At 42.8% G+C, this 25,241-nt stretch overlaps 1 protein-coding gene across 1 annotated transcript in view; it reads right to left on the reverse strand.

Moving 5' to 3' along the window:
* The window catches only part of KATNAL2 (katanin catalytic subunit A1 like 2), a 38,086-nt gene extending 13,642 nt beyond the window's left edge, over positions 1 to 24,444 (reverse strand). The window contains exons 1-11 of the mRNA XM_030292443.1: positions 24,357 to 24,444; positions 22,981 to 23,023; positions 19,804 to 19,921; positions 18,580 to 18,678; positions 16,245 to 16,343; positions 15,959 to 16,036; positions 13,085 to 13,183; positions 11,014 to 11,077; positions 10,694 to 10,812; positions 5,441 to 5,532; positions 3,154 to 3,264 (exon numbers count right to left, since the gene is read on the reverse strand). Of these exons, the coding sequence (XP_030148303.1) occupies positions 3,154 to 3,264; positions 5,441 to 5,532; positions 10,694 to 10,812; positions 11,014 to 11,077; positions 13,085 to 13,183; positions 15,959 to 16,036; positions 16,245 to 16,343; positions 18,580 to 18,678; positions 19,804 to 19,921; positions 22,981 to 23,023; positions 24,357 to 24,429 (995 nt within the window). The 5' untranslated portion in view covers positions 24,430 to 24,444. The remainder of the gene's footprint in view (positions 1 to 3,153; positions 3,265 to 5,440; positions 5,533 to 10,693; positions 10,813 to 11,013; positions 11,078 to 13,084; positions 13,184 to 15,958; positions 16,037 to 16,244; positions 16,344 to 18,579; positions 18,679 to 19,803; positions 19,922 to 22,980; positions 23,024 to 24,356) is intronic.
* Between the last annotated feature and the right edge of the window lie 797 nt (positions 24,445 to 25,241).

Genomic DNA, 25,241 nt, shown 5'->3' on the forward strand with positions numbered 1-25,241 from the left:
ATTTTCCTCATCAAAATGTTGCTGTCCTGAGAGTATTGGTATTATTACAGAGAAACTCTGTTACACACACAAATACAAAATAGATCTATCTACATATTAGGATTAGGTGAATATTAATTGTATTAATGTTAAGAACTATGATTTTCCCAATTAGGGAAAAGCTATGGCTATAAAATCAAATAATTTCACTAAAACTCTTGTAATCTCACATTTGAATGAGTGATACTGGTATGGATTCATTATTTGCCCCTTTTTAAACCTGTGTATTTCCCTAGTTCTGCCCAGTCAAAAGGCCAAGAAGCAATGATAACCCAGTTAGCAAGGAGCACCCCTAATTGTGAGATTTCAGTCTCTAAATATTATTTTTCCCATTAAAGGATATGATGAGCACAATTCAGAAAATTTAGACATATTACAGGACAGTCTCCCTGGCAGCAATCAAGGCAGTGGTAACTAAGGGAAAAAAGGGGGGGTGGGGAGGGGGAGTCTATTCTAGATTAAAGGAGACTTATGAGAACAACCAATTACAAAATGCAAACCTTGTTTGGATACCAGTTCAGCAAATCAATTCTAAAAAGACATTTTGGAACAATATGGGAAATCTGAATATAAACTGGGTATTTGATGATATGGAAGAATCACTGTTAATTTTGTTGGGTATGATAATGGCATTGTACAGTAATATAAGAAAATGTCCTTTTTTATTTTTACTCTTTCAATGTTTATTTTGAGAGGGGGGAGAGAGAGAGAGAGAGAGAGAGAGAGAGAGAGCACATGAATAGGGGAGGGACAGAGACAGAGAGGGAGAATCCCAAGCAGGCTCTGCACTGTCAATGCAGAGCCTGATGTGGGGCTTGAACTCACAAACCGTGAGATCACAACCTGAGCCGATAATCAAGAGTCAGATACTTAACTGACTGAGCCACTCAGATGTGCCGAAAATGTCCTTTTCAAAAAGATGTATAGTAAAATATATTTGTGAGAAGTAACATGACAGTCTGGAATATACTTTAAAACATTGCAGCAAAATGAGGGAGGGGGCAAGAATAGATTATATCAATCAGGCAAGATGTTAGTTACTGAAACTGGGAAATGGTGCTTTTTCCTCTTCTTTAGTGTCTGTTTGGAGTTTTTCATACTAAAAAGTTTTTTTAGAGCCCAGCATTGCTCAAGGACAGATCCAAAAGAACATATCTTTTTTAATTAAAAAAATTTTAATGTTTATTTATTTTTGAGAGAGACAGAGTGAGCAGGAGAAAGGCAGAGAGACAGAGGGAGACAGAGAATGTGAAGCGGGCTCTAGGCTCCAAGCTGTCAGCACAGAGCCCAATGCGGCACTGGGACTTGGGAAGGGCGAGATCATGACCTGAGCCGAAGCCTGACCCTTAACTGATGGAGCCCACCAGGCACCCCTGGATCCGAAGGTACATTGTAATGATGCAAGCAAAGCCCAAAAGCATGTGTGTATTTGCCATTTGCCATAATGAGGGGCAATTCTTTTGGAAAAGCCCTTCTAAGCTTCTTTAATTTTTGATTGTCTTTTTTTTTTTTCTTCTCAGACCATTTTATGTGGGGTTTACCGAAAATGATCACCTCAGGGGACTTGTGGCAGCACAGAAACTTCCTCAACAAAACCCTAGGTGTTCACTGGCAGTAGAAGTTTCTCTATCCCTCTAGAAAATGTGTAGGTCTCCCCGGGGGGCACAGACGGTCCCGGAGTCATGCACGAAGCTTCAGTTTCCACGCACCCTCCCCAGCTGACTCCCACAGTCACCCCGGGACAAGAGGAATGTGGTTATGACCAACCCCACTGCAAACAGCTGAAGCAACAGAGGTCCTTTCTCGGAGGCATTTCGCAATCGTTTATTTGAATGATAGTTCTCTGTTTGGACTCCACTGTAACATTTGTATATAAATGCCTCTATCATGAAAACATAAGATGCTGATCACCTTACACATTAGTGCAGTCTTATAAATTTGAGGGGAGGTGGAGCCAGGCTGAAATTAGGAATATATTTAAAATAACAGATTCCACATGAATGTCATCATCTCTTTTCAGTGACTTCTTTGGGAGCCTAGATGACCAGCATGCACAACAGCACGCACAACATTCATCTTTGAATGTAGAAACACAGATGGAAGGGGTGGGGGTGGGGGAACAGTGTCACAAGTCCCAGCTCTGTTGCAGATTTGCTGTTGACTTTGGGTGGATTGACCTTCCTTGACCTTGGACCCTACCTGCAAATGGGAAGAACAACATTTCCTTATCTGTCTCCTGTTTTACCTACCTCAAAAGAGATAATGTGTGTGAAAATACTCTTGGGACTATAAAGGAATTAGAGTTATTTTTTAAATATACTCTCCAAGTAGATAGTTTTTCCCTAGTCAACGTCTCTTATTTCCCAATTCTACTTCTAGAATTGTTCTTTAACCACTCTGGGATACAGCTTGAATAAAACACTCAGAGAGTAGATTATATTTTCAATTAGAGATTATTTAGCTTCCTATTTACTATGTAACATTAAAGGTTTTCCTCCTAATTTAAAAAAAGTTTGATTTTAATACTGTTAAAGAATAAACATATTATTTCTGGAATATTCCTGAGTCCTAAAGATTTTAGCATTGTATTAGTTCTCTGCCAAAGCCCTGCATAAATACAGTAAATAATTTGTCTTTAAACTCAAAATGTCCATTGAAAATTTTTTTTATGTTTATTTCTTTTTGAGACAGGGACAGAAAGAGACAGAGCATGAGTGGGGGAGGGGCAGAGAGAGAAGGAGACACAGAATCTGAAGCAGGCTCCAGGCTCTGAGCTGTCAGCACAGAGCCTGACATGGGTCATGAACCCACGAACCATGAGATCATGACCTGAGCTGAAGTTGGACACTTAACCAACTGAGCCACCCGGGTACCCTTCAAAATGTCCATTTTAAGTATTGCTAGTGGTAGGCCTGGCTTATGTTCCTTCTTTTAAGGCAGATTCTTTCATGGTACAGATAGCAAGGACTGAGGCCTTGACCAAGAAAGACTTCAGATTAATCTTCCAGGGCTGGAACCGAACATTGAGACTTTGCCCAAACTGGGCAATGTAACGTCTTCATCTGTACTCAGTGTCTCATGGAAATGCATTTAAAATGTACTAAGATCTCTTACCATGGCAGGTTAGAAGCTGCTAAGACAAACACGAGATCTTCTGAGCGAGCCAGCCCATCCATCTGCACCAGTAACTCTGTCTTCATCCGGAGGCTTCCTTCATGTTCTCCCCTACAGAGAGACACAGAGGTGAGGTTCTCCCAGGACAGAGTCTTTGCTTCCAGGACAAGAGTGGCACTCACAACATTGATTCAGTGCCTGTAGAACAGGTTCCTTGCCTCATTCCCGGGAGCCACTCGTAGGAGAGTTGAAGGAAACGAGTAGTTTGGTATTATTTTCACATAGAGAGTGAGAGAAAGGAAGTAAATGAATATAATGACGACATTGAGAAGAAAACCAAAAATTGGCAGCGAACTAGAAAATAACTAAAGGGCAGACAGTACTACTAATCGATTGAACGCAGCCGGGCTGGGTCTCTCTGTAGTAGTATTATTTGCCCTTTGTAAAAACGGATAATTGAGAATAATCCTTTCGTTTGTACAGCAGGCATGAAAGTGCTTTTATACACCATAGTTCTTTTCATATAATTTATGGATACACTCTATTGAAGAAGAGAGATAAGCTACTGCATTGAATCTATTCCGTTCTCTTCTAATAAGAGGCACGATAATGACATGGAGAATATGTTTTCCTTGCACAGCCTGCTGGGGCTGTCTGCTGTGCAGATTCACCCTCCAAGCCCCACCTCCACCGCAGCCAAAGACCGTCCCGCCGTGAAGGAGCTCACTCCAGGACCTAACAATCTAAACTGGCTCTGAATCCGGACTATATTCAGCAGGCTCTCCTTCCTCTTCACTTGTATAGACTGAGTTAAAAGGACAAAAAATGCCTTTCTTGGACAACACGACATTCAACTTCTCCTCTCTGGGCATGTGTAGTGGCAGCATCAGTTAGGTATGTGTTTTTGTTAAGAACTGTACCACTCACTGTCAAACTACCTTTTTCCAAGAGAAAGGACAGTCTCACAGTATAGTTATGTATTTATTTAGGATTTACCGATACTTATTCTTTTCATATGACCCAGGAAGTTCTCAGAGCACCTGCCTTTATTCCCTGACTCTAGTTTTAGGGGTCAAGTTCCAGGCAAGGAAGCTGCCATTCAGTGTAAAACTCGGAGTACAGTCAAAGGCAGGAGATAAAGCTTCCAAATTAGCCATTCAAAGCTGTGGGAAACCCCGGGAATGGAGATTGACAAAGTGAATGTAAGAATGAGTGCACAGTTCACTCTGGTAGGGCAGGCCAGGTGGGCTGGGTCTTTGCAGACAGAATGACCACTAAGGTGGTCTGGTGGGTGCCTATCCAGGTGCCTGTGCATGTCTGCCCCTGTCAGGTCCTGTATAGAGAGGCAGAGCATCTAGCCTGAGGCTGACAAGCACCCATGAAGCCATGGAAATTGTCCCATTGACCTCAATGCCATCAATCCCATGCATCCTGGGTGCATCTTAATGGTTGCTTTTCCCTGTTAGGAAAATGATTTCCAATAAGTAAAATTTCATAGATTATAGTTGTACTTCCAAGAAGTTGAGTATTTGCCTTTTATCACTATTAGTTCTGCCTTGATGATGGTCCGTCCATGAGAGGCCATTAATAAATGCCGCTGTGTTGAGATTTCCCAGAGACCTGTTTTTCCAAGCCAGGTTTAGTAAGAAGTTTCAAAGAAGAATACTTCTGATGAAGACAGAAAGAGTTTCTCAAAACACACACACACACACACACACACACACACACACACACACGGCTCACTGTAGTCTGAGATGTGTTCTTTCCTGCTGGGGACGTTAGTGGACACTTAATCTTTAGAGGTAACATATGTGACATATTTAAAATCAGACAGGCTGACCCACCACCTGATGTCACAGAAAAGTGGTGGCTTCCCTGGCCTCACACACTTTGTCGAGAGCTACCTCTTGGGACTTGGCCTTTGCAGCCCCGTTCCCCACAGGCAGCCCCTCTGGCTCCAGAGGAGGTGGTCACGAGCAGCTATTTTGAGCCAGCGAGACCGTTATGGCAGCCTGGGATCGTGGGGCTGGGTGATCTTCAGGCCTGAAAACCACTCTGTGGGGAAAGGGGGAAGGGAGGATGACATTTCCTCCGGTTATAAAAACTACTTAAATCAGCTATTCAGTTAACAGGATCTAATTTAAAGACCTTTCCATGTGTCTGCAGAAAATTTGTGGGCTTATTAATAGGCTCATTCTGCTGGTAAATGTCGATGGGCTTCCGACCATCAAACACACTTACAAGAGGGGAGAAGTGATGACCGAAAAAAAACAACCCTGTCTGTTACCCAGGAGCCGTGCCTCTCTGACTCATCACTGACTCCAACTCGTCCAGGAAGATGGTGGAGGGGGCGTGATAGCGGGCGAGTTCAAATAACACCTGGGTGGGAGAGAAGCAACCACATGTTCAAATTCATATAGTTAAGTTAAAGTTCTCAGATGCTCCCAGAGATTAAGAGCTTAGAATGGCTGTAATGTTAAGTATTTATGCTGCACTCTGTTCTTTCATAATAACTTTATAATCATTACTCCTTAGCACAACCCCATGGGGTTGGACGGTCCAATTATTTCCATTTATCACTTGACAAAATTAGAGCCAGAGAGAGTTAGTGGTTAGTTCAAGGTTACTAATCATAAATGGGAGAGCTTAAGCTAAAACTCAATACCTGAGCTCTAGTTGGCTAGTTAGCCCCCGAGACTCCCTGCCAATAACATGTTCCGTATGGACAAAAAAGCCTTGGGATATGTAAAGTCATTTAATGGTTTTCCCTCAACCTTTCAGGACAATGAGAGAGACCTTTCAGGTCATTCTCAGAAGGAAGAATTGTAGGGGAAGGATACAGTTCCAGTTATGGGTAACAAGAATTTTGCACCTTTCTGCTCCCCAAATTACTCCACGGGGTCCTTATACCACTCTAAACACTGTTGTTTGGTAGGTTCAGGTACTTTGAGGGAATTTAAGGCAATTCCCAATTGAATAAAATGTTCCATTCCAGAATAAAATATTATAGACTGAACAAGAACAGGAAAACAGCCAGCAAAAGAACAGACATATAAAAACAAAATAAAGAGCTCTAAAGGGAGATGTGGTAGTGATGAAAAGAGTATAAAAAACTAAAGCTTTTTTTTTAACCTTGAAACTGATCTCTTGAGCATCGTATACAATTCTTCACTGGTTGATCAGAGAAAGCAGTAGAGACTTAGAAAAGAATAGAGGTTCTTTAATAGGCAAAGGGGATTTATTCTCCATGTCACTTAGCGCTAGCAAAGTATCACAGAACAAATCAGAGGAGAAGAGCCCAGAAAAGGCCAGATTGTGTTTTCCTGGGTAGTGGCAGGTTACCCCTTGCCGGTCTCCCCATCACTGAGTGGGAAGTCCCTCACCTTCACCACTGCTTGTACGTGTGGTGCACCCATGCTCATGAGCAAGTATTTTCCTTTCACAGAATCCTGTTTCATTCGGCCAAGACAGTTGGCTCAGCCTAATGAACTGAGAGAACAGTGTCAACGCCGGGACACCCATGACGAATGCCTTTTAGACACGATAGCGACGCGCTCATTAGAAGCAAGCAACTTGTTTTCCTTGTCACAAAAAGAAAAGCCCCAATACAGCTGATATTAAGGGTGATTACAATAGCAGCAATCTACCCAATGAAAAGTGGAATATCAGAACTCTTTAATAGAACCATACATGTTTTTAAGGTACTCTCCAAGGTGCAGAGAGACCAAGGGGCCCTATGAGACCAAACGCCCAGTTGGAAGGAGAACCGCATCCGGACCCTGTGTCTCCATACTGACCATACCACTGCTCTTCCCACTGCCAAAGAATATATAGAACTCCAGGTAAGTGCGCTGGAAGTGTTAGTCCAAAATTTTCAAAAGTACTTGGAGGAAGTTAAATCGTACAACTAGGGGTGGGGGTGGGGGAGGGTGTTGAAAGATGTAAGCACCAACAGGTGTGTGCATTTGCTAAAGAGACCACTCAACTATTCAATAGCATCAATTCCTAGGAGGCATGAACATTAGGAGGGGAGGGAGGAACATAACCCAAGGGTTCCCTATAAATAACTCTTTAATTGGAATAGGAAGAGAAACAAATGGTAGGAAAGCTTCTCTGATGTAGAGGAAGGTCCTGAAGGGTTCTCTTTATCTGAAAGCTTCATAGTAAAGATTTTGACAGCATGACCAAGATTTTCCAGGTGAGGATCCTTCCAAGAGCTCAGAAAATAATTTCTGAGACGATAGAGGATGAGATCCCTCAAGGTTAGGAGAGGTTATCTGTTTTCCCTTTGAATTATTTTTTTTAAATATCCAAAACCAGAAGTGCATTTCACAGAAAAAAAAGGAAATACAAATATCTTCTAAACCTATAAAAAGATGCTCAAGTTCATTCAGAGTTAAATGCATATTTGAGCACTGAAATATTAATTTCACTATCAGATTGGCAAAGATTTTTTTTATTATTTTTAAAGATTTTTTAAATGCTGATTTATTTTTGAGAGAGAGCACAAGCAGGGGAGGGGCAGAGAGAGAGGGGAACAGAGGGTCCAAAGTAGGCTCCTTGCCGTCAGCACAGAGTCCGACTCGGGGCTCAAGCTCACGAAACACGAGATGGTGACCCGAGCCGAAGTCGGACGCTTAACTGACTGGGCCACCCAGGTGTCCCAAAGATTTCTAAATTTGGGTGCTACACAGTGTTGGCCAGGGTGGGGGAAGCAAACACGCACACCATTTATGGGTGTAGAAGCTGGTGCAACCCTGTTGTCAGGCAATTTGGCAATCAGCGATCTTTCATTCTCTCTGACCTAGCAATTCTACTTAAGAGAAATCATCTTACACTACTGTATACGCAAGGACATGGATATGGTAAGATTGTCTGCTGTAGCTTTGTTCATGATAGCAGGAGGCTAGAAACAACCTAACTGTTGTTTACATTAGAAATAGCCATTGGGGCGCCTGGGTGGCAGTCGGTTAAGCGTCCGACTTCAGCCAGGTCACGATCTCGCGGTCCGGGAGTTCGAGCCCCGCGTCAGGCTCTGGGCTGATGGCTCGGAGCCTGGAGCCTGTTTCCGATTCTGTGTCTCCCTCTCTCTCTGCCCCTCCCCCGTTCATGCTCTGTCTCTCTCTGTCCCAAAAATAAAAAAAATAAAAAAAAAACGTTGAAAAAGAAGAGACTGGTTAAATACATTTTGCAATGAACATTCCATGCAATGAAATCTGATACAGACTCATAAAAGAACATGTTGTGTCTATAATAGTGTGGAACAATATTCAAGTTATATTGGTAAGTGTGAACAAAAACAAAAGTTATAGAAGGTTATGTGTAGTACGTTCCTACTGACATTTAGTAAAGAAGGAAGATATAGATGCAGTTGTTGGTATTTATATAAATATGATAAATGTTCTGGAAGGCTGAACTAGCAACTGTAGCAGTTGCCCCTGGGGAGAAGGTTCAGGGGTCTATATGCCCTTTTGTATCTTTTTTTTTTTTTCAAAAATACGAATTATTTTTAAAATATATGGGAAAGGAGGGGGAGAAATTGAGGAAGGAATCATTTCCTCACCCCTAGAATTTTAACAAAATAATTCTGAAGCAGAAGAAAACTTTAGTTAAATAAAATGCTCACACAGAATAGAGAGTTCTTGTTAAGTGACTTTTCTGGCTATCCCACATTAAACAAGACGATTCTTTTAGTAGTTTCAATCTTTGTTAAGGATATTCATAAAATATTTGAATTTGTTCTTCTGTCTAAGGAAGTCCTGTCCAGAGAATATAATGTAATCTTTCTTTGAGCATCTTGCAGTGTTTTGTGCGCATAGCTGTAAACACCACTTTTTCATGACAGGAGATGAATCTAAACTGAGTCTGGGGGCATCTCCTAAGAGTTTTAGTGTTCCGCAGCAAATAGAAATGGAATGTTAAAAAAAAAATCTTCGGGGGCGCCTGGGTTAGCATCTGACTTCGGCTCAGGTCATGATCTCATGGTTCATGAGTTCGAGCCCCACGTCCTGCTCCGTGCTGACAGCTCAGAGCCGGAGGCTGCTTTGGATTCTGTGTCTCCCTCTCTGTCTCCTGCTCAAGCTCTGTCTCTGTCTCTCAAAAATAAATAAACATTGAAAAAAATAACTATTATATATGAGAATACTATTTAGGAGAAAATTCAGACCAGAGAAAGGGGTCTAGAAATAACAGAGATGGCAAAATAAGCTGACCAAAAAAAAAAAAAAAAAAAAAAAAAAAACCTTCAGGCTGATGATTTTATAGTTAGTTGGATTTCAGCTCATTGAAATCAAGCTAACTAGAATCACATGGAACCCCAAAATTTAGGAACAGGTGAGTTCAAACCCTATCTTTGGACCTGGCACTAAGTTAGACTCAAAGAACAAAGAAACAGATGTCAACATGGATTTCCACAAATTACAATCTCGATGGGGTGATAAGAATTCGTAGGGACCCCTGGGTGCCTCAGTCGGTTAAGCCTCTGACTCTGGATTTTGGCTCAGGTCACGATCTCACGGTTTATGAGATCAAAGCTGCGTCGGGCCCTGTGCTTACCGAATGGAGCCTGCTTGGGATTCTTTCTCTCCCTCTCTCTCTCTGCCCCCTCCCCTGCTCATGCTTTCTTGCTCACAAAATAAATAAACATTCAAAGGAAGAATTTATAAAAACTTACACATTTGAAGTAACTTGAGAAAAGTATCAAAGTAATAAATAATAGGTCATTTTAGGTAAATCAATCCTATAAAAATATTCTATTATGACTTCCAAGTAAGCCATAATATTTTGAAAATAAGTCATCTAAGGGAATGTAACCTAAGCAAAATATTTTAGAGTAAATTTCTTTTCAGAAAATTTATAGTATTTACATTTACTTAGTATTGATTACTTGCCAGTCATTCTACAGAATTCAATAGTTTAACAGGATTTCTGAGAAGGACCCACTTTACATTGAGGAGTAAATCATAAACAGGTGTTCTCATAAGATAACTGGGAGGTATAGTAAAAAATGTTACATTATATTTTATATAAAATATACTTTTTATTTCTCTCCTAAGGAGAGAAAAAACTCTAAGGCTATGGGGCACTGTGGAGGAAAGTTGCTCAGACCATCTGAAAGAATAATTGTCTTAAATTTCTTGACTCTTTGAGTATGTAGTGTAGGGACTTGCAGACAGTAGCAGCCTCTCAAATGTTAACTGAATATACCGCACATGCTTAATAATAAATGCTTCTTGAATGAAGAAAAAAATATTCCACTTCATAAACAACCTTTTCCCCAGATTCCATTCCTAAGCTACATGAATCACAAAAGGACCATTGGTCAAATGCCCAAAGGAAAGGACATCATGTTATGCTGACGGGGACAGGATTAATATCCACCTATAATAGTCAATCAATCCATCTTCTGGGTTTTTAGTAATCAAGATCTGGGATAAATTCTAACATATAAATCGCTTAAAAACAAATAGGCTCTAACATCATTTTGTACCACTGTATTCGCTGGCACTTATTCTGAAAAAACAAAATCAGGAATTCCTACCCGAACAAGTTTTTCTGAATCCCCTCTCCATTTGCTGACAATGGTAGACGCAGAAATGTTAAAGAAGGTTGTTTTGCACTCCGTGGCCACAGCTTTGGCCAGTAAAGTCTTCCCTGTACCTAGAGACACATGGGGATGAATTGTGAGCAACACTTGAACTCCATCCCTCTGCTAACAGATAGAAGTCAGTGTCACAAGAAGTCGGTGAAAAAGGAGATGGTTACCTAGCGGTCATTAGCCCCAGTGCTGAATGAGGACAGGACAAGTCGTCATCCACACACACACTTAATATCAAGACCCAAACAGAAAGATTCCTTTACCTGGAGGGCCATAGAGCAGCAGTCCTTTCCAGGGGGAGAGAATTCCTGTAAACAGCTGTGGGTACTATGGAAACAAGGAACAAAGAAGAGGTTTGGTATCCGTATGTCAGCCTACATACCCTTAGCGCAATCGAATGAAGCCAGAGTGAAACACAGCACAATTCAGACAGTCAGCCTTTTTAAGGCTGGCTGCTTCTATTTACATCATATTTATCCCAGGTTGACTTTCACACTTGATAGGAATGCGTGGCTTAATATTTGTGGCTTTTTACAAGAGCAGTTTTGTTTTGTTTTGTTTTAAGGAAAAGAAAGGCATATGTGGGTACTTTTCTTCTCCATTACAATAGTTATTGCCTACATACATAACATCATTTCCCCCAGGGGTCTATATACAGGGTATTTGGCAATCTTTTGAATGTTGTGAACAGGGAGTGCCCTTTAAGATAACCACTAGAACCGACAAAGGTGTGTGCGAATTAGGCATGAAGCTATGGTGAAGCCTGATTTAGAAGCTGGGAACCTTGGTGCTGAATGCATTATGAGACACTGACTCCAAACAGGACATACATGAACTTTAGTGATTCTCTCCCGTTAGTTCAAATTCAGACAATCTGGAGCATAGGTAGAGTTGACAGAGAACAAGGAAGAAGGAAAAACAATAGTATGATTATAACTAGCTATTAGTTTCTTGCTGATGCTAATGTCAAAATCTCGATGTCATCACATACAGAGCTTATGATACTATGGAGATAACACATCCAGAGAGTTTCAATGAGAGGTCCTATCCTTTCCAGAAGACTTGTACTGTAGAGCCACTCAGAGGAAAGGGTGAATAAATTCCCACTAGTTCTGAATACCAGCATATTTTTTACTCCCATGTCAGAACACAGAAAGAAAGAGAGGGGAAAGACATTCCAAATTCATTGATTTTTGTCTCATTAGAATAGAAGCAGCCAAAAATCAGGGGCTGCATGGGCTCAGTGGTAATAATAAGTAGGTTTTCAATACAATAAATTTGTTATCTTCACTGGGGAAGATCACAGAAAATGGCCGCAAATTATCTCTGCAGCTCCTCCCACCACTTGAATCTGGACTTGGCCTTGTGACTTTGGCCAATGAGACATCAGCAAGTAGAAGAAGAGACGTGGGAGATGCTGTTGGATTGGGACCTGCCCTTTCTTGCTTCTGTCTGGGAACCCTCTGTCACCATGGGAACAAGACTCGGTCTGCCTGCGGGGGATGAGAGGCACGTGGAGAAGTCTCAGTCGTTCTGTTCATTCCAGCTTTCCCAGCCACCCTGGCTGATGCCCCGGATGTGGGAGTGCGCCCAGCCAGTATCATGTGGCAAAGAGATGAGCTGGCCCTGCTGGCCCCAGCCCAAACGGCATACCCCCACAGGCGCACATAAGTAAGTGATTGTTGTTTGCTAAGGTGAGAAGTTTTGGGGTGGTCTGTTTTACAGCCAGAGCTATGTGGTACACTGACCTTCTCAGTACCACAGTTGTAAACCCACCATGGAAAGTCCTGTTTTTCTATTTTCTTTCCTGTTTAGTGAACCACTCTGCACAAAGACTTGTCAGGAATAAGCAATGAGCACAACACGGTGGCTTTCCTGCTGGTGCCCTGGAAGGGGCTGTCTAGTCCTTACAACCAGTCAAAGCAAAACCCCAGGTGATGTGGGTATCGGGGAGGGTAGGCGGTAAGATGTATAGAAGCAAAGTGAGAAGCCCTCTCTTACAGGAGGTATTTCTGCTATAATACGTATATTTTTAGGGAGGCAGGCTAATTTGAACCTATCTATAGCAACTGGCAAATCATATATATTAGAGTCTTAGATCTTAAATGATCACTTGAACAGACACCTGCCTTGAACCAATATGTAACATGATTCCAAATTGCCTACAACGGACTGGGCCTTGGTACTCCAACGTTTAACCAAATACTGTGACACAGGCAAAAAGTTAACTTGATGGCAGAAAAACATCCTGTCCTCTTCCTGATGGGTGCATGACATAGAGTTTGTCCAATGGATAATGAACAGAAATACCCCCACGAGGCTTCCCATCCTTACCTTTATAGGGTACACGACAGCTTCTTTGACTAACTGCTTGGCTGCATCGAGTCCAATAATGTCATTCCACTTTATGTTTGGACTATGGAGATAAATGTCCTGCAATGCACATTTGATCATTTTGTTAAAACTAGTGTTTTCCTCCACAGCTGTAATAAACACAGGAGCAGCAGAATACTTGACTTACAATAGGATGGAAAGGTGATGAAAACTTTTCATGTTAGATATACGTATATATGCATATTGTAATCATGGGCTAGCTCACTAAATGGATGTCATGAACATATTCAGTGATTTTTCCCTGAAGAAGATATTGGTGATACAATATGGTACTTTTAAGAGGGAAAAAAAAATCTCCTAACGATGGACTATACCTGTCTTCAGTTAATAGCAAACCGTGCTGATTTACGGCTGTAATCAAAGAGGCTACAGAATATGCCTTCAAATTACATTGGCTTTGACTGCAAAACATAGTTCCTAGCCAGTGCCTGGCTCCCCTTGCTCCTTGCTCTCTCAAACGCTTTCTTAATTTGTGGCCTAAGAGAGATCACGCTCCTCCGAAACCAATTTCTCTTTTTCCCTAGTGATCACCCCTACTTTCTATCAGGAGCAATTGCTCCTACAAAATTCAAGGAAGCCAACAACCGGGCAAAAGTGCGGTCTGCCCTCTCCTTGTGGAGCCCTGTAGCAACCATCTGGGGCAATCAATTAAGGCTGGTTTTACTGATAATTCATTTAAAGTTTCCAAACGTCAATTTCACAAGCCCCCTCGGAACAGTCACTCAGGGCCTTTCTCAGTAGGAGCTCTTTCAGGCAAACTGAGTAACTAGTGTGTTACATCAAAAAAAAGAAAAAGCTCCCTCTTTCAAGTCATTCTGAGTGACTACAGAACAATCTGGAAACTAGTTCTATGTGTATTTAATTTTTAAATAAACAATACACGCACATGGTTCAAAAACACACGTTTTCAATGCTGGTGACATGTTTTGCCCCCACCCCTGTTGCCTGTCTCCCCGTATCCCTCTGCCACGGGTGACAAGTTTTATTAGAGAAACTATTCATTCAAGTGATTTTAGGCGTGATCCATCCCTGGACGGGATGGCAGCGAAAGCACATCTATCTTCCAAAATCCTGGGAGAACCCTCCCTGTCTTTAGACAGCTAGCCTGCTAGCCCACCAGCCACTCACATTCTTGCTACCACACTTTCTTAGAAGAAGCTTGGCACACGGTGGGGATTGATCTACCCTGGAATTCAAAGCAGCCATCGATAAAAGCAGTATTCCTTGCCCTCTTCTAGAGCTGACATTGAGTTCCACATAGCAGTATTTAATTTCCCAATGGGAAGTTCCTCCTCATAGCCGCAAAACTTATCAGTCAGAACTCAACAGACTGCCTCATGAGGTGGTGAGCTCCCCAACACTGTAAGCATTCAAGCAGGGACTGAACGACTACTTCCCGTGGCACTGTAGGAAAGATGCCAGGTGGAATCATTTCAGGCCACTTCTCCTCTACACGTCCGTTATCATTAGTTATGGTATCCTTTTGCAGAAACAGTAACAAAAAGGATATTTTTCTCTGCTCTCTGGTGCATCCGAATTACCACAGCCTGGCTCAATCCTCATCCTCTCTCACTGGTAATAACTTGAGAGCTGGTCTCCTTATCTCTATTTCTTTGATCTCCATCCAACACACTGTCATCAGGACATCTGAGTAGCCCATTCAAAGATTCCGCATGTCCTCCAGACAACTTCCAATGCTGGGCTAGTGCTCACTATGCCCCTAGCTCAGGAACTCTGGCCTCTCTCTGCAACCCCGTTCCCCACCACTCCTTGGGGCTCATTCAGCTCAAAGCAGTACGATTTCACGGTGTGTTTGGCCCAGAACCCTCCACCCTCCCTCTTCTACTTTTTCACATGCCTATTTCTTATGTATCTTCTTCCCTAGTGCTTTCCCCACCCTTTGGCACAAAATACCCCTCCTTTGGGTTCTCCAAGTGCACCTTACCCATGGGATGAGAGACTCTTTCAGGCAAGGACTGTGTCTGATTTGTTCATCTTTGTGTTTCCAGCCCCCACCGCACGCTTGACACCTAATAGGTGCGGTAACAGCTGCGGAACTGAACAGCCAGAGCTGGGGAACCCTTAATTACTGCAGAATAGCTGTGCATTTTTTGGAACATATTAAACATCTCTCCGAGTCTGCCTAGGTTGCAGTCTTTCATTAAATATGAGATCGCTGGATATCAGATAAATAGCCTATAACTCAGGAATCTATTCTGTTCCCAAGGAACTTGCCCAAAGTCACACAGCTAGAAAAAGAAGGATGTAGAAATCAAATCCAGGTCAACTGATTCCAGAGCCGGTATCGTTAACCATGAGACTCCACTGCCTTTAAATTCTGAAGGGTAAGCTTGAAATTCAGTAGTCTGGATGATAAGCTCTTTCCTCTAATCTTGTTTTTCATGGAAATTTCCAATTATGAAATCATCAGACTCCCAATATCTCTGTTTCTAGACTTTGCCTGTTTAAACAAGACACAGACATGCTCTTTCCTTCTCTAAGAGGCTTTCTCTCCTTAACTGTTGGCTCTGCTCTAAAACCTTTCACCTGTCCCTTGCCTTCCAAGTCTGTTTCCCTTTTGGTTTTCTTGGCCTCTGTAGTGAGATGGTGGGCTCTTTGTATTGTAATTTTATGATTCTATAATTTATTTATCATGCATTATTGTGCCTCTAAACAATATGAGTGCCTTTGCAAGTGGGGGCACTTTATAAATAAATGATCATATTTATTGTTATTAATAAAAGAAGCAGCCCACAATGCTCCAGGAGCCCCGATCCGCCTCCGTAAATTTGTGAATTGAATATCAGATCTTACCCGGCTCACCACGGCTGCCAATTCTCGCATCTCACTATTCATGCCAATAAATGCACTCAGAGGTTTCAACAATCGTTCCTGATGATGGGAACAGAAAGTTTTACGTTACAATATTGTTCATAACTTAGAAAGCAAAACAGGATGCGGATCTCAGTGACATAAATGGTGGCAGATAGCTGTGACCTTTGAGTTGATCTCAAAATTTCTCTGGACTCAAAATTATATTTCTCAAGTTCGTCCTGATGTTGGTAGTTTGCAAGACGAATGTCACATCTTAGCCACTTACTGAGGGGTCTGGGTTACAGTCAAGGCTGTTCAAGCCAACTTCGCTGGTTGCTCCTTTGATGGCATCTGTGAGCAGTCCTCGGAAGTCAATGATTTGGCCCTGAAAGGGAGTAATGGTTATTTACACCATTAAAACATAAGAGAAGACAATCCTCAATAGCTCAGCTTCTGTAAATCAAGACACATTTATGTACTTTGGTATGTAGGACACACAAAGTGAAGCTTTGAAAAGAACCTGCACTGGGCCTCCTGGGTGGCTCAGTCACTTGAGTCCTGCTCAGGTCATGATCCTGGGGTCGTGGGACTGAGCCCTATGTCAGGCTCTGCACTAACCATGGAACCTGCTTAAGATTCTCTCTCTTTCTCTCTCTCTGCCCCTCTCTCTCTCTGCTTCCGCCCCCTCCCCTGCTCACATGTGCTCACTCTCTCTCTAAAATAAAAAAAATTATTTTTTTAATAAAATAAAAAGAACCCGCACTAATAATGAACAAGATGATTTCCTCAAGTTGGGCACTCTAGAAGAAAAAATAAGTTGAAATAAATTCCTTAGAATGAAGTTGGTTTGAATAAAAATTCACAAGCATTCTTCAGTTCCTGACGCCATGCCATATATGCTTCCTTACAGGTCTGGCTCCCCTATATTGTCTCATCCTTTGCGACATTTCACACACAGGAAGAACTCATCATCAGGAGAGTGATGATAGTTCCCATTAACCACCATGTACATTCTCCATTCAGTAGAGTCCCAGCTAACAAGTGACTTAAGGCCAGGTTTAAACCCAGATATCTGCCTCCCGTACTCCTCCCAATGCCACCTCATCTCCCCCGCAGGCAGAAAGAGAAAGGAAGGATGCATGCAAGAAAAAAGTAATTAGCAGTAGCCAGCACTTACCGAGTGTATATTATATGCTGGACACTATGCTAACATTCTCCACTCGTTATGATATCTTTCTAATTAAAAACATTTTTTTTAATGTTTATTCATTTTTGAGAGAGACAGAGACAGAGTGTGAGCAGGGGAGGGGCAGAGAAAGAGGGAGACACAGAATCCGAATCAGGCTTCAGGCTCCAGGCTCCAAGCTGTCAGCACAGACCCCGACATGGGGCTGGAACTCATAAGCCGCAAGATCATGACCTCAGCTGAAGTTGGCACTTAACCTACTGAGCCACCCAGGCGCCCCTTTTTAAAATTTTTTTAATGTTTATTGTTGAGAGAGAGAGAGAGAGAGAGAGAGAGAAGCCATATACTTGAGGACCTTAAAAGGAGCCATTTCAAGCCAATGAGAGCTCCCTTAATTTCCAGGGAGATGCTTCCAGCCTCCCCTCCAAACACACACACAGTCAGAGTTTAGTTCGCCCCAGAAGAGCCAGCCAGGGGTAAGTCTGAAGTCCTGTAGTTTGAGAACTTGCTTGAAGAAAGATGACTCTTGGGGCGCCTGGGTGGTGCAGTCGGTTAAGCGTCCGACTTCAGCCAGGTCACGATCTTGCGGTCCGTGAGTTCGAGCCCCGCGTCAGGCTCTGGGCTGATGATGGCCCAGAGCCTGGAGCCTGCTTCCGATTCTGTGTCTCCCTCTCTCTTTGCCCCTCCCCCGTTCATGCTCTGTCTCTCTCTGTCCCAAAAATAAATAAACGTTGAAAAAAAAAAAAAAAAAAGAAAGATGACTCTTAAAAAGACACCCAACCCCAGAAGTTACAATCAAGAGAAACCTGTTGGGTGTTGATACTGCTTCACCTTTCCAAAGGACAGGTTTTAACCTACCTTTTGCCTACAGCCACCCAACCTGGGTCTTCTCTGTTTGAGAAACGGTTATTTCTGAATCAAGAAATGAGGTTCATTATGAAAGGGGTAGAAATATTTAGTATGGATAAGACCCACGCTATTTCAACTGAGGTTTCATGGTTCACATGGAATGACATGTAAGCCTAGAGCCACATCTCCATGGAGAAAAAGTGCCATCGCTCATCAGTTACCACTAATGGGGGAAGAAAGAATGGGTAGGCCATCATAACTCCTTCAATAATACAGAACACCCATGCTGATCATTTCAGTCGTGGGATTTTTAAGCTGAAAGTGACGTTGGAAGCCATCTCTTCCAAACTCCTGAGTTTACAAATAGGGAAACTGAGCTTCTTCGAGGTGGGGCACATCCTTCAAGACCAGACCAGAACACCAGGGCTGTAATCCTCATCCAGTGCTCCTCTCAGTTCACCGCACAGCCAGCCTTTGACCGTCACCTATTAGCTTTCCTTTTTGACAAAAACAGCCTTTTTTACTTTCATTTTTACAAAGAAAAGGGATGCCCCCTTTTGGTTCTAGGTTCACGAATGCCACTTACTTTTTGTGGGCGGACGTTTTCTTCTCCGCTGCCTTTGGGGATTCCTGATATACTCAAGCCAAAGTCAGCGCCCTCCATGGGAGTATTATTGATAGGCTCCTGGGGAAAGAGGAAGACAGCAAGAAGCCAGCTGGGGAAGCAAGTTCCACATGCTGGTGGAAAATGCCTATTCCGGCATCCAGAATCACACACTGGGTATCAGTTCAGTAAACGGGAACCTCATGTGTCATTCGGCCACTTCTGTGCAGACCCAACAAGATGAATTCACTGTCTGCCTGTGCCATACGGGAAGAGCTGTCACCAGAAGCTACAGGCTTTGAGCAGCTTTTCCGGTGGAGGAAACCGTTGTGCCTCAACCCATCCCCGTTCACACTGGCTTGCCTGTTCTCCTATAACGAGGTATCTGAGGCCAGGGGTGGCTGAGTTTGGAGGTGGAGCTGAGTCAACAGTCAACTGCTTCCTGCGGATTCCCCTGCACCACCTTGGGCTCCCTTCCACCTGAGCCAGACTGCAATGGCCAGAAGTGTACAACCTCCTCGAGAGTGAGAGGTTCCGTCTGACAATTGAGTTTCACGAGGACTCCTTTCTCCCCCGCCAGGGATCTCTGACACTCTTTCTTCCCATTCTTTTTCACTATTTCCATTAGTTCTCTTTCCTCTGAAACCTGGTATGTTTGTTCTGACCCAGGAGGTTGGAGGTATGAATCCCCTGAGTTAGAAGCCATTGATTTCCCCCGCCTGCTGGGCTCTGTCCTCTTGCTGACCACCCTGTCCCCAAGATTGTTTTGCAGGGAGGTCTGGAGTGAAGACCAACCATTTGTGTTTTGGAGAAACCCAGCCATTCCTGAGGCCATCCTTGACTTAGTCTTAAGAGTCCAGGAATGTGCTTTGGGACAGGAAAGATGTGCCACCTATAGTTACCTCAAATGGGATGATTGAGCTCTGTAGCAACCAGCCCCCTGCTCTGACTGGGCCCAGGGCTTACCCCTTAAGGACTGTTTCCCAGTAATCCAACCAGGGGGAAGGCTGGTGGAAGGAAGGAGACTTCCCACTCGAATTAAGAAACATTAGGAAGGCTAGAGACTTGCCTGTGGTTTTAATTCAGTATACTGGAAGAAAATCTACAATGTAACAAAATGACACAAAAATGAATAAATGTGACTCTTTTCTCAGGGCTATTTCTCAGCCACCTGCAGTTTACCAATACCAGCAAAGCCATCCAGACCTGTTTAGGATGCTCCTTATGGACGGATTTGGCATCCCCTGGCTTCCCCACCGTGGTTCTGGACCGTGGCCTCTGCTGACTGATCTTGGGAAGATTTTGACAACTGTCGCTCATCACCCTAGGGGAGGGAACAAAGACCCTGGAGGAAATTATTCAAACCATTTAATTTGAGGTAACTAAACAACCTGTGTAGCCGACTGAAAAAGAGTTCTAGAAAGATGTGCAGATGTGGCACCATTGGGCCCTTCCATTTGCACTGTCCTGACACCCTGGCCGTCCTGGCTCTGACTTGCTCCACTCTACCCCTTGGGTTCCTCCAAGAGCAAGCTAGAGGGTCCACCTCCTCCTGGAGGCCCCCAACCCCCTCTTCATTTTCCCTTCAAGCCACCTGGCTCCAGCTCTTCTGCAGATAGCTCTGTATTCCTAAGAACACATGACTTTTGCAAGCATTTTCCAACGTTTCTTCCCACCTTCCTTAAAGAACAGTATGCAGCCCAGGGGTCACGTTGTGGGGAGGAAGGAGGAAGCCTAGGGATTTGCCTGTAGTTTTGATCCAGTGTGCTGGATGTACTTAAAATAGTTCTCATCAGGCTGCATACAGCCAACATGGAAAGGTGCTCACTTCGGCAGCCCGTACACTAAAACATCGAAGGGGCTTGTGCAAGGGAAGCAACCCTTACCTCATCTCTGTTGTCACAGATCTTCATATTTGCCAAACAGATTTTCACCAAATATTGTTCACTTAAGGCAAAACATATTGATGGGTCTGGACGCCAGACAGTGGCTACCTCTCTTGGAGATGGGATGCATTGATCGGGAAGAGAGCCTGCTGGGGGGCTGGGGTGGTGGCGCGTACGAGAGTATATGGACATTTGACTGCATATGTGTTATATGCATCAATATAAAGGTAAAATAAAGTTGTTCGCTAGGTCCTTGGAACGAGAAATTCAGTTTTGGAAAATTAGTAGATAGGAGATGACATCAGAGAGAGGCAGGACTGCTCGGGGGGCAGACCGTGAAGTCCCACATCTGAACTTGTTTGGGTTTTCTCCATTCCTTTGTCCTTACGTGTAAGATGTGTTTGCAGGAGTTTTGCTGGAAGTATTTCTCCCCTGTCCTAAGGGGTCTCAGAGAGCATCTATTTCTCCATTTCTTTTTGGGAAAGGAGGAGTTGTATCTAATATAAACACCTAGCCAGCAAAAGACCATCCATGCCAATAATAAAGCCAGCATCCACACACGATGACCCCGGTGTTGGCCCACTGGGGTGGGTATCATAAGAGGTGGACAGCTGACAGTTTCTCGGAACATTGTTTTTCATCTGTAAACTAGGAACACAAACGTCTGTCCCTCAGGCCTTTGGCTGGCACAAAAATGAAGTGTCTATGAAATGAATACCAAACATGTTACAAGTGCAAACCCTTATGAATAGCACTGATTTAAATGCAATGAGGTCATATATATACATATGTAGTGAAGCTTGCCTAACGTCATTGCAGGGCAGACAGGGAACAGGGAGTCTGTTTTCCTGCTTTGATTTCCCTTTGGAGGCAAGTGGTTCACAGATCTGCTTTAACACGATCAGAGACAAGTTCCTAATGTGCAAAACAATGTGATTCATTCCCAGTCAGCTCTAATGATTGTAAAATTCATCCTAATATGGGACCAAATCCACCCCGCTATAATTTTAGGTGCCCCTCCTGAGTATGCCCTGTGGAATTCTACAAAGAAGGCTCAGTCCCTCTTTAGAGGGTGAAGACTGGTGCCGTGTTGTTCTAGGGGCACCGCCTCCCCATGGGTTCCAGTCTTCAAGCTAACCCTCTCCAGTTGCCCCAATCATTCCTAAGGTTACCTGGCTCCCAGATTCATCCTCATCCTGGTCACCTTTCCTTTGTCCACAGTCTTCTGACCACAACAGAGTCACCTCCTATTTTGGGGACACTGTATTTCTATCAGTGAGGCCCAAGACCACATTAGCAGTCACATCACACTGTTGTGATCACCCTCACACCTTATCTGTTGTGAACTCAGATTTCTAGGTCCCTGATTTTGTAATGAGGGAGCTATTTGTCATTAGTCTTTGGTTGGAGCTTACACCTTATTTCATTAAATTTCATCGTGTTATTTTGGGCCCATCTTCCAAATTGTCCAGATTTTTTGGCATCCTAATTCTGTTATCCATCACATTAAATAAACTTTCCTCCACTGAGTTATCTGCAAATCTGTAAACTGGGAGCTTGCTCTCTGGTGTGAAATGCAAGCATTAGGAAAAGGCACTTTCATTTGTTAATAGCCAGTCTCATGACACAACCTTTCATTTCAATAGCTATCTTCAATTACAAAATTGTAAACAAACAGCATTCATTACTTTCCTAATTATCCTTCCTGACTCCAGCCATTTGCTGTCTGACCTTTACGCCTGCCACGTACAAACGTTTACTCAGAGACGAGCTGAGGACACCCAAGCTGTCAAGCTGCCTCCCTGAAGAGAAGCAAAGTGCTCGAAAGACATTCACTTCTGGAATGTTCTCCTAGGTAAGGAATGCTGGGGAAGTTCCAGGCATGAATATGTGGCTGAAACATAATCAGAACCCAAATGCATGCCAAAGCTGGCTTCTTTAAATGCTCCTCGCTTTTTTGGTTCAAAAGTAGTTATCGTTTGTTGTCAGAGTCTGACTAGCTTTATGGAAACAGTAAATAAATGGATAATGCTTTGGTCAAAACGATAAAATTGTTCCTAAAGAATAGTACAAAACAAAGTTAGCCTCAGGCAGAGCATTATTGAGAGTATTATCATGAGGCATGCATGGGTGCTTGCTACGTGTGGGGACCTCACTGTGTGTCAGAAACTTGCTCCAAGCTTGTGAGGAGCAGAGCCAGGAATTGAACCTGGGTCTTGCAGTCTCTGAGGTCTGTACTCTTCATAGCACATAGCCTTGAAAGAGCACTAGTGAATGCAGTTATCTGTGGTAAAACCAGGAGAACCCATAGATGTTGGCTCATGTCTTGGACGTCTGTAACATGTGGGGAACCCATTGCTGGGCCCACTAAGGTCACATGATCACAGTCTGCAATTGCTGGTAGACAGATAGGGAACTGAGCTGGAGAATCTTCTGGAAAGGGATCCCACAAACTCTTAGAGTTGGGTTGGTCGAGAGGAATTACCATTCACTTTACCTTCTGGTCTTCCCTCCACTTCTTTGTGGTAAATTATTTTCCGCTGTAGCAAAACAAATATTGGAGGAAAAGGAAAGAATTTAATTTTTAAGAGAAAGTGATTTTTCAGATATGTTTGCCCTTTTACGTTGTTCTCAAAATTTGTGCTATAGCCTTGTGGGGTCCAGGAGCTCTAAGCTATTCTCATATGGAAAGAAGTGAAACTACCAGCAGAAGGAAAGAAACCCATGTTTCCCAAGCATTTCTGCATGGAGAAAGACCCCAAAGCCCTTAGATATTAATTGAGTTGGAGACCATGAACCTGGTGGCAACTTCAGTGTGGGCCAACTTTACGGTTACCCATTACATTAAGTTTTCATGAACTTGACACCATTTTGCTGTGGTCCGTGGGACACCAGGATGATTGCATGAACACTTACCAGTCGTACTCTGCCAGTTTACCTTAAAATAAAGACATTGTGTCTAATATCCCAGGAGAATATGGTTCCAGACTAAATCAGAACCAGCAATCTAGAAATTAGATCATGTCAATAATAGTCCTGGTGGCCCAGGAGTCAGTGCTTCTCTGCCCAAACCCAGACCCAGCAACCAGCCAAGGACAGGGAGCTCTGAACTCTGCCCTGGAAAGGAGCTCAGATAAATATCCCTTCCAGCTCAGAGATGCGCCCCCGGCTATTTTTAATTGACATTCCTCTTGGTTTCCTGGTCCCCACATGAAATGTTAAAGTCTGTGGCTTAACAAGTGCCTTGTAAACAGGACAATGATCTCCCTTGGTTTATAATTACTTCCCCCACTTACAGACTTCCAAGTCAATGTTACTACAAAACATAGGGCCCTCGCTTTAGATCTTTCCTCCAGCCAGCCTCCTTGACTGCTAACCTATACTGGGTCTTTGCATTATATTGATCATTATCTGGATTGATGGCTTTCAAAAGCATTTCATTATCTATACATGAGCTATTAGCTTCACCAATACTCATTTTCATGTTATTTTCAAGATAGATAATAGGTCTTCCTAACAACAACAACAAAAAGTCTTCTGTCTTTTATCCTCTTCCAACAGCTCTTTCCATTTTTAAAGAAATGAAAGTAATGTTGGTCTTCTAAAAAGCACCTGTGATGCACTGGGGTTTTGCTTTCATTGTCCTAAAACACACATACCTCAAACAAATGCCACCGTGACTAAAGGGACATCACTGCCTGGCTGATCATGTTTCTATTTCTGTACAGGATCTGATACAGGCTATACAATCTTTCTGGTCTATTCTTTCAGTGTGGGGAGGGGGAGAGTAGCATCTATCTGAGAATAAAATGAGGAAGAAACACTAATCTTAAAGATGAGAAAAAACCTTATTTCTAGAAAATAGCCATGTACCTGTGTCTGATGCCTTTTTGACAATTTTGGGGTATTTCTGAAATTTTACAAAATAATAGCTCTCATATTCCATCAAAATAGTTTCAAGGTCGATGTTGTCACAGACTTCAAAGCGTCGTAGCCCCAGTTTAGTTTCTTGCTCCAAAGCATTGGCTGTATCGATATATCTGGCCATTTCACAGAAGAAAAAACAACAACAAAAATTAACTCTGGGTAAAAAGAATAAAGACAAACAGGCATTACAAGTCCACAGAGACTCAATACAAATATTAAGCTTATATTAAGCAGTACATTCGATGAAAATTACAATATATGAGGTTTGCCTATAGAAGGAGCCCACATATGTTAAGTATATCCAAGTACTGTTTTTCAAAGCAGTTGCCTCTGGAAGCTACATACTTATTCTAATGATGTCATCGTTGTTCAAAACATTTTTGGAAGTGCTTAGAAGTCAAATAAGTAAATCGACTAAGAAAATGTCCTGTGTTTTCTCATTTCTAGCCAAAATTGAGTATTTGCCCAACTTGATTACCTCTTTATTCACCAGCATTAATTTTAGATAACATCTGGCAATTGTTAAACCCAAATTTAAGCCCAAGAGGCAAGATGTGCCATGATTGTGGCAACTGAAAAGCATAGGTCATGAGTTCTAAAGGAAATTCCAGAAATATGTTGATCAATATCATCAAGGAGATTGAGTATAAGAAGAAGTCATCTGCTGGGCCATGTTATTTCTGGTCACTTTTCTTCAGTCACACATCTACACTACCCGGTGACTGTGGGTGGAAGCATGATCTTCACCGGGGTTCTTCACTGTCACTTTGAACCTATTGTGGTCTCAGCAATGCTCTGTCTCCCAATCCTCTGAAAGTGGAAAGACTTTCC

This window comes from Lynx canadensis, chromosome D3 (assembly GCF_007474595.2).
Source record: "Lynx canadensis isolate LIC74 chromosome D3, mLynCan4.pri.v2, whole genome shotgun sequence".
Classification (NCBI taxonomy): Eukaryota; Metazoa; Chordata; class Mammalia; order Carnivora; family Felidae; genus Lynx; species Lynx canadensis.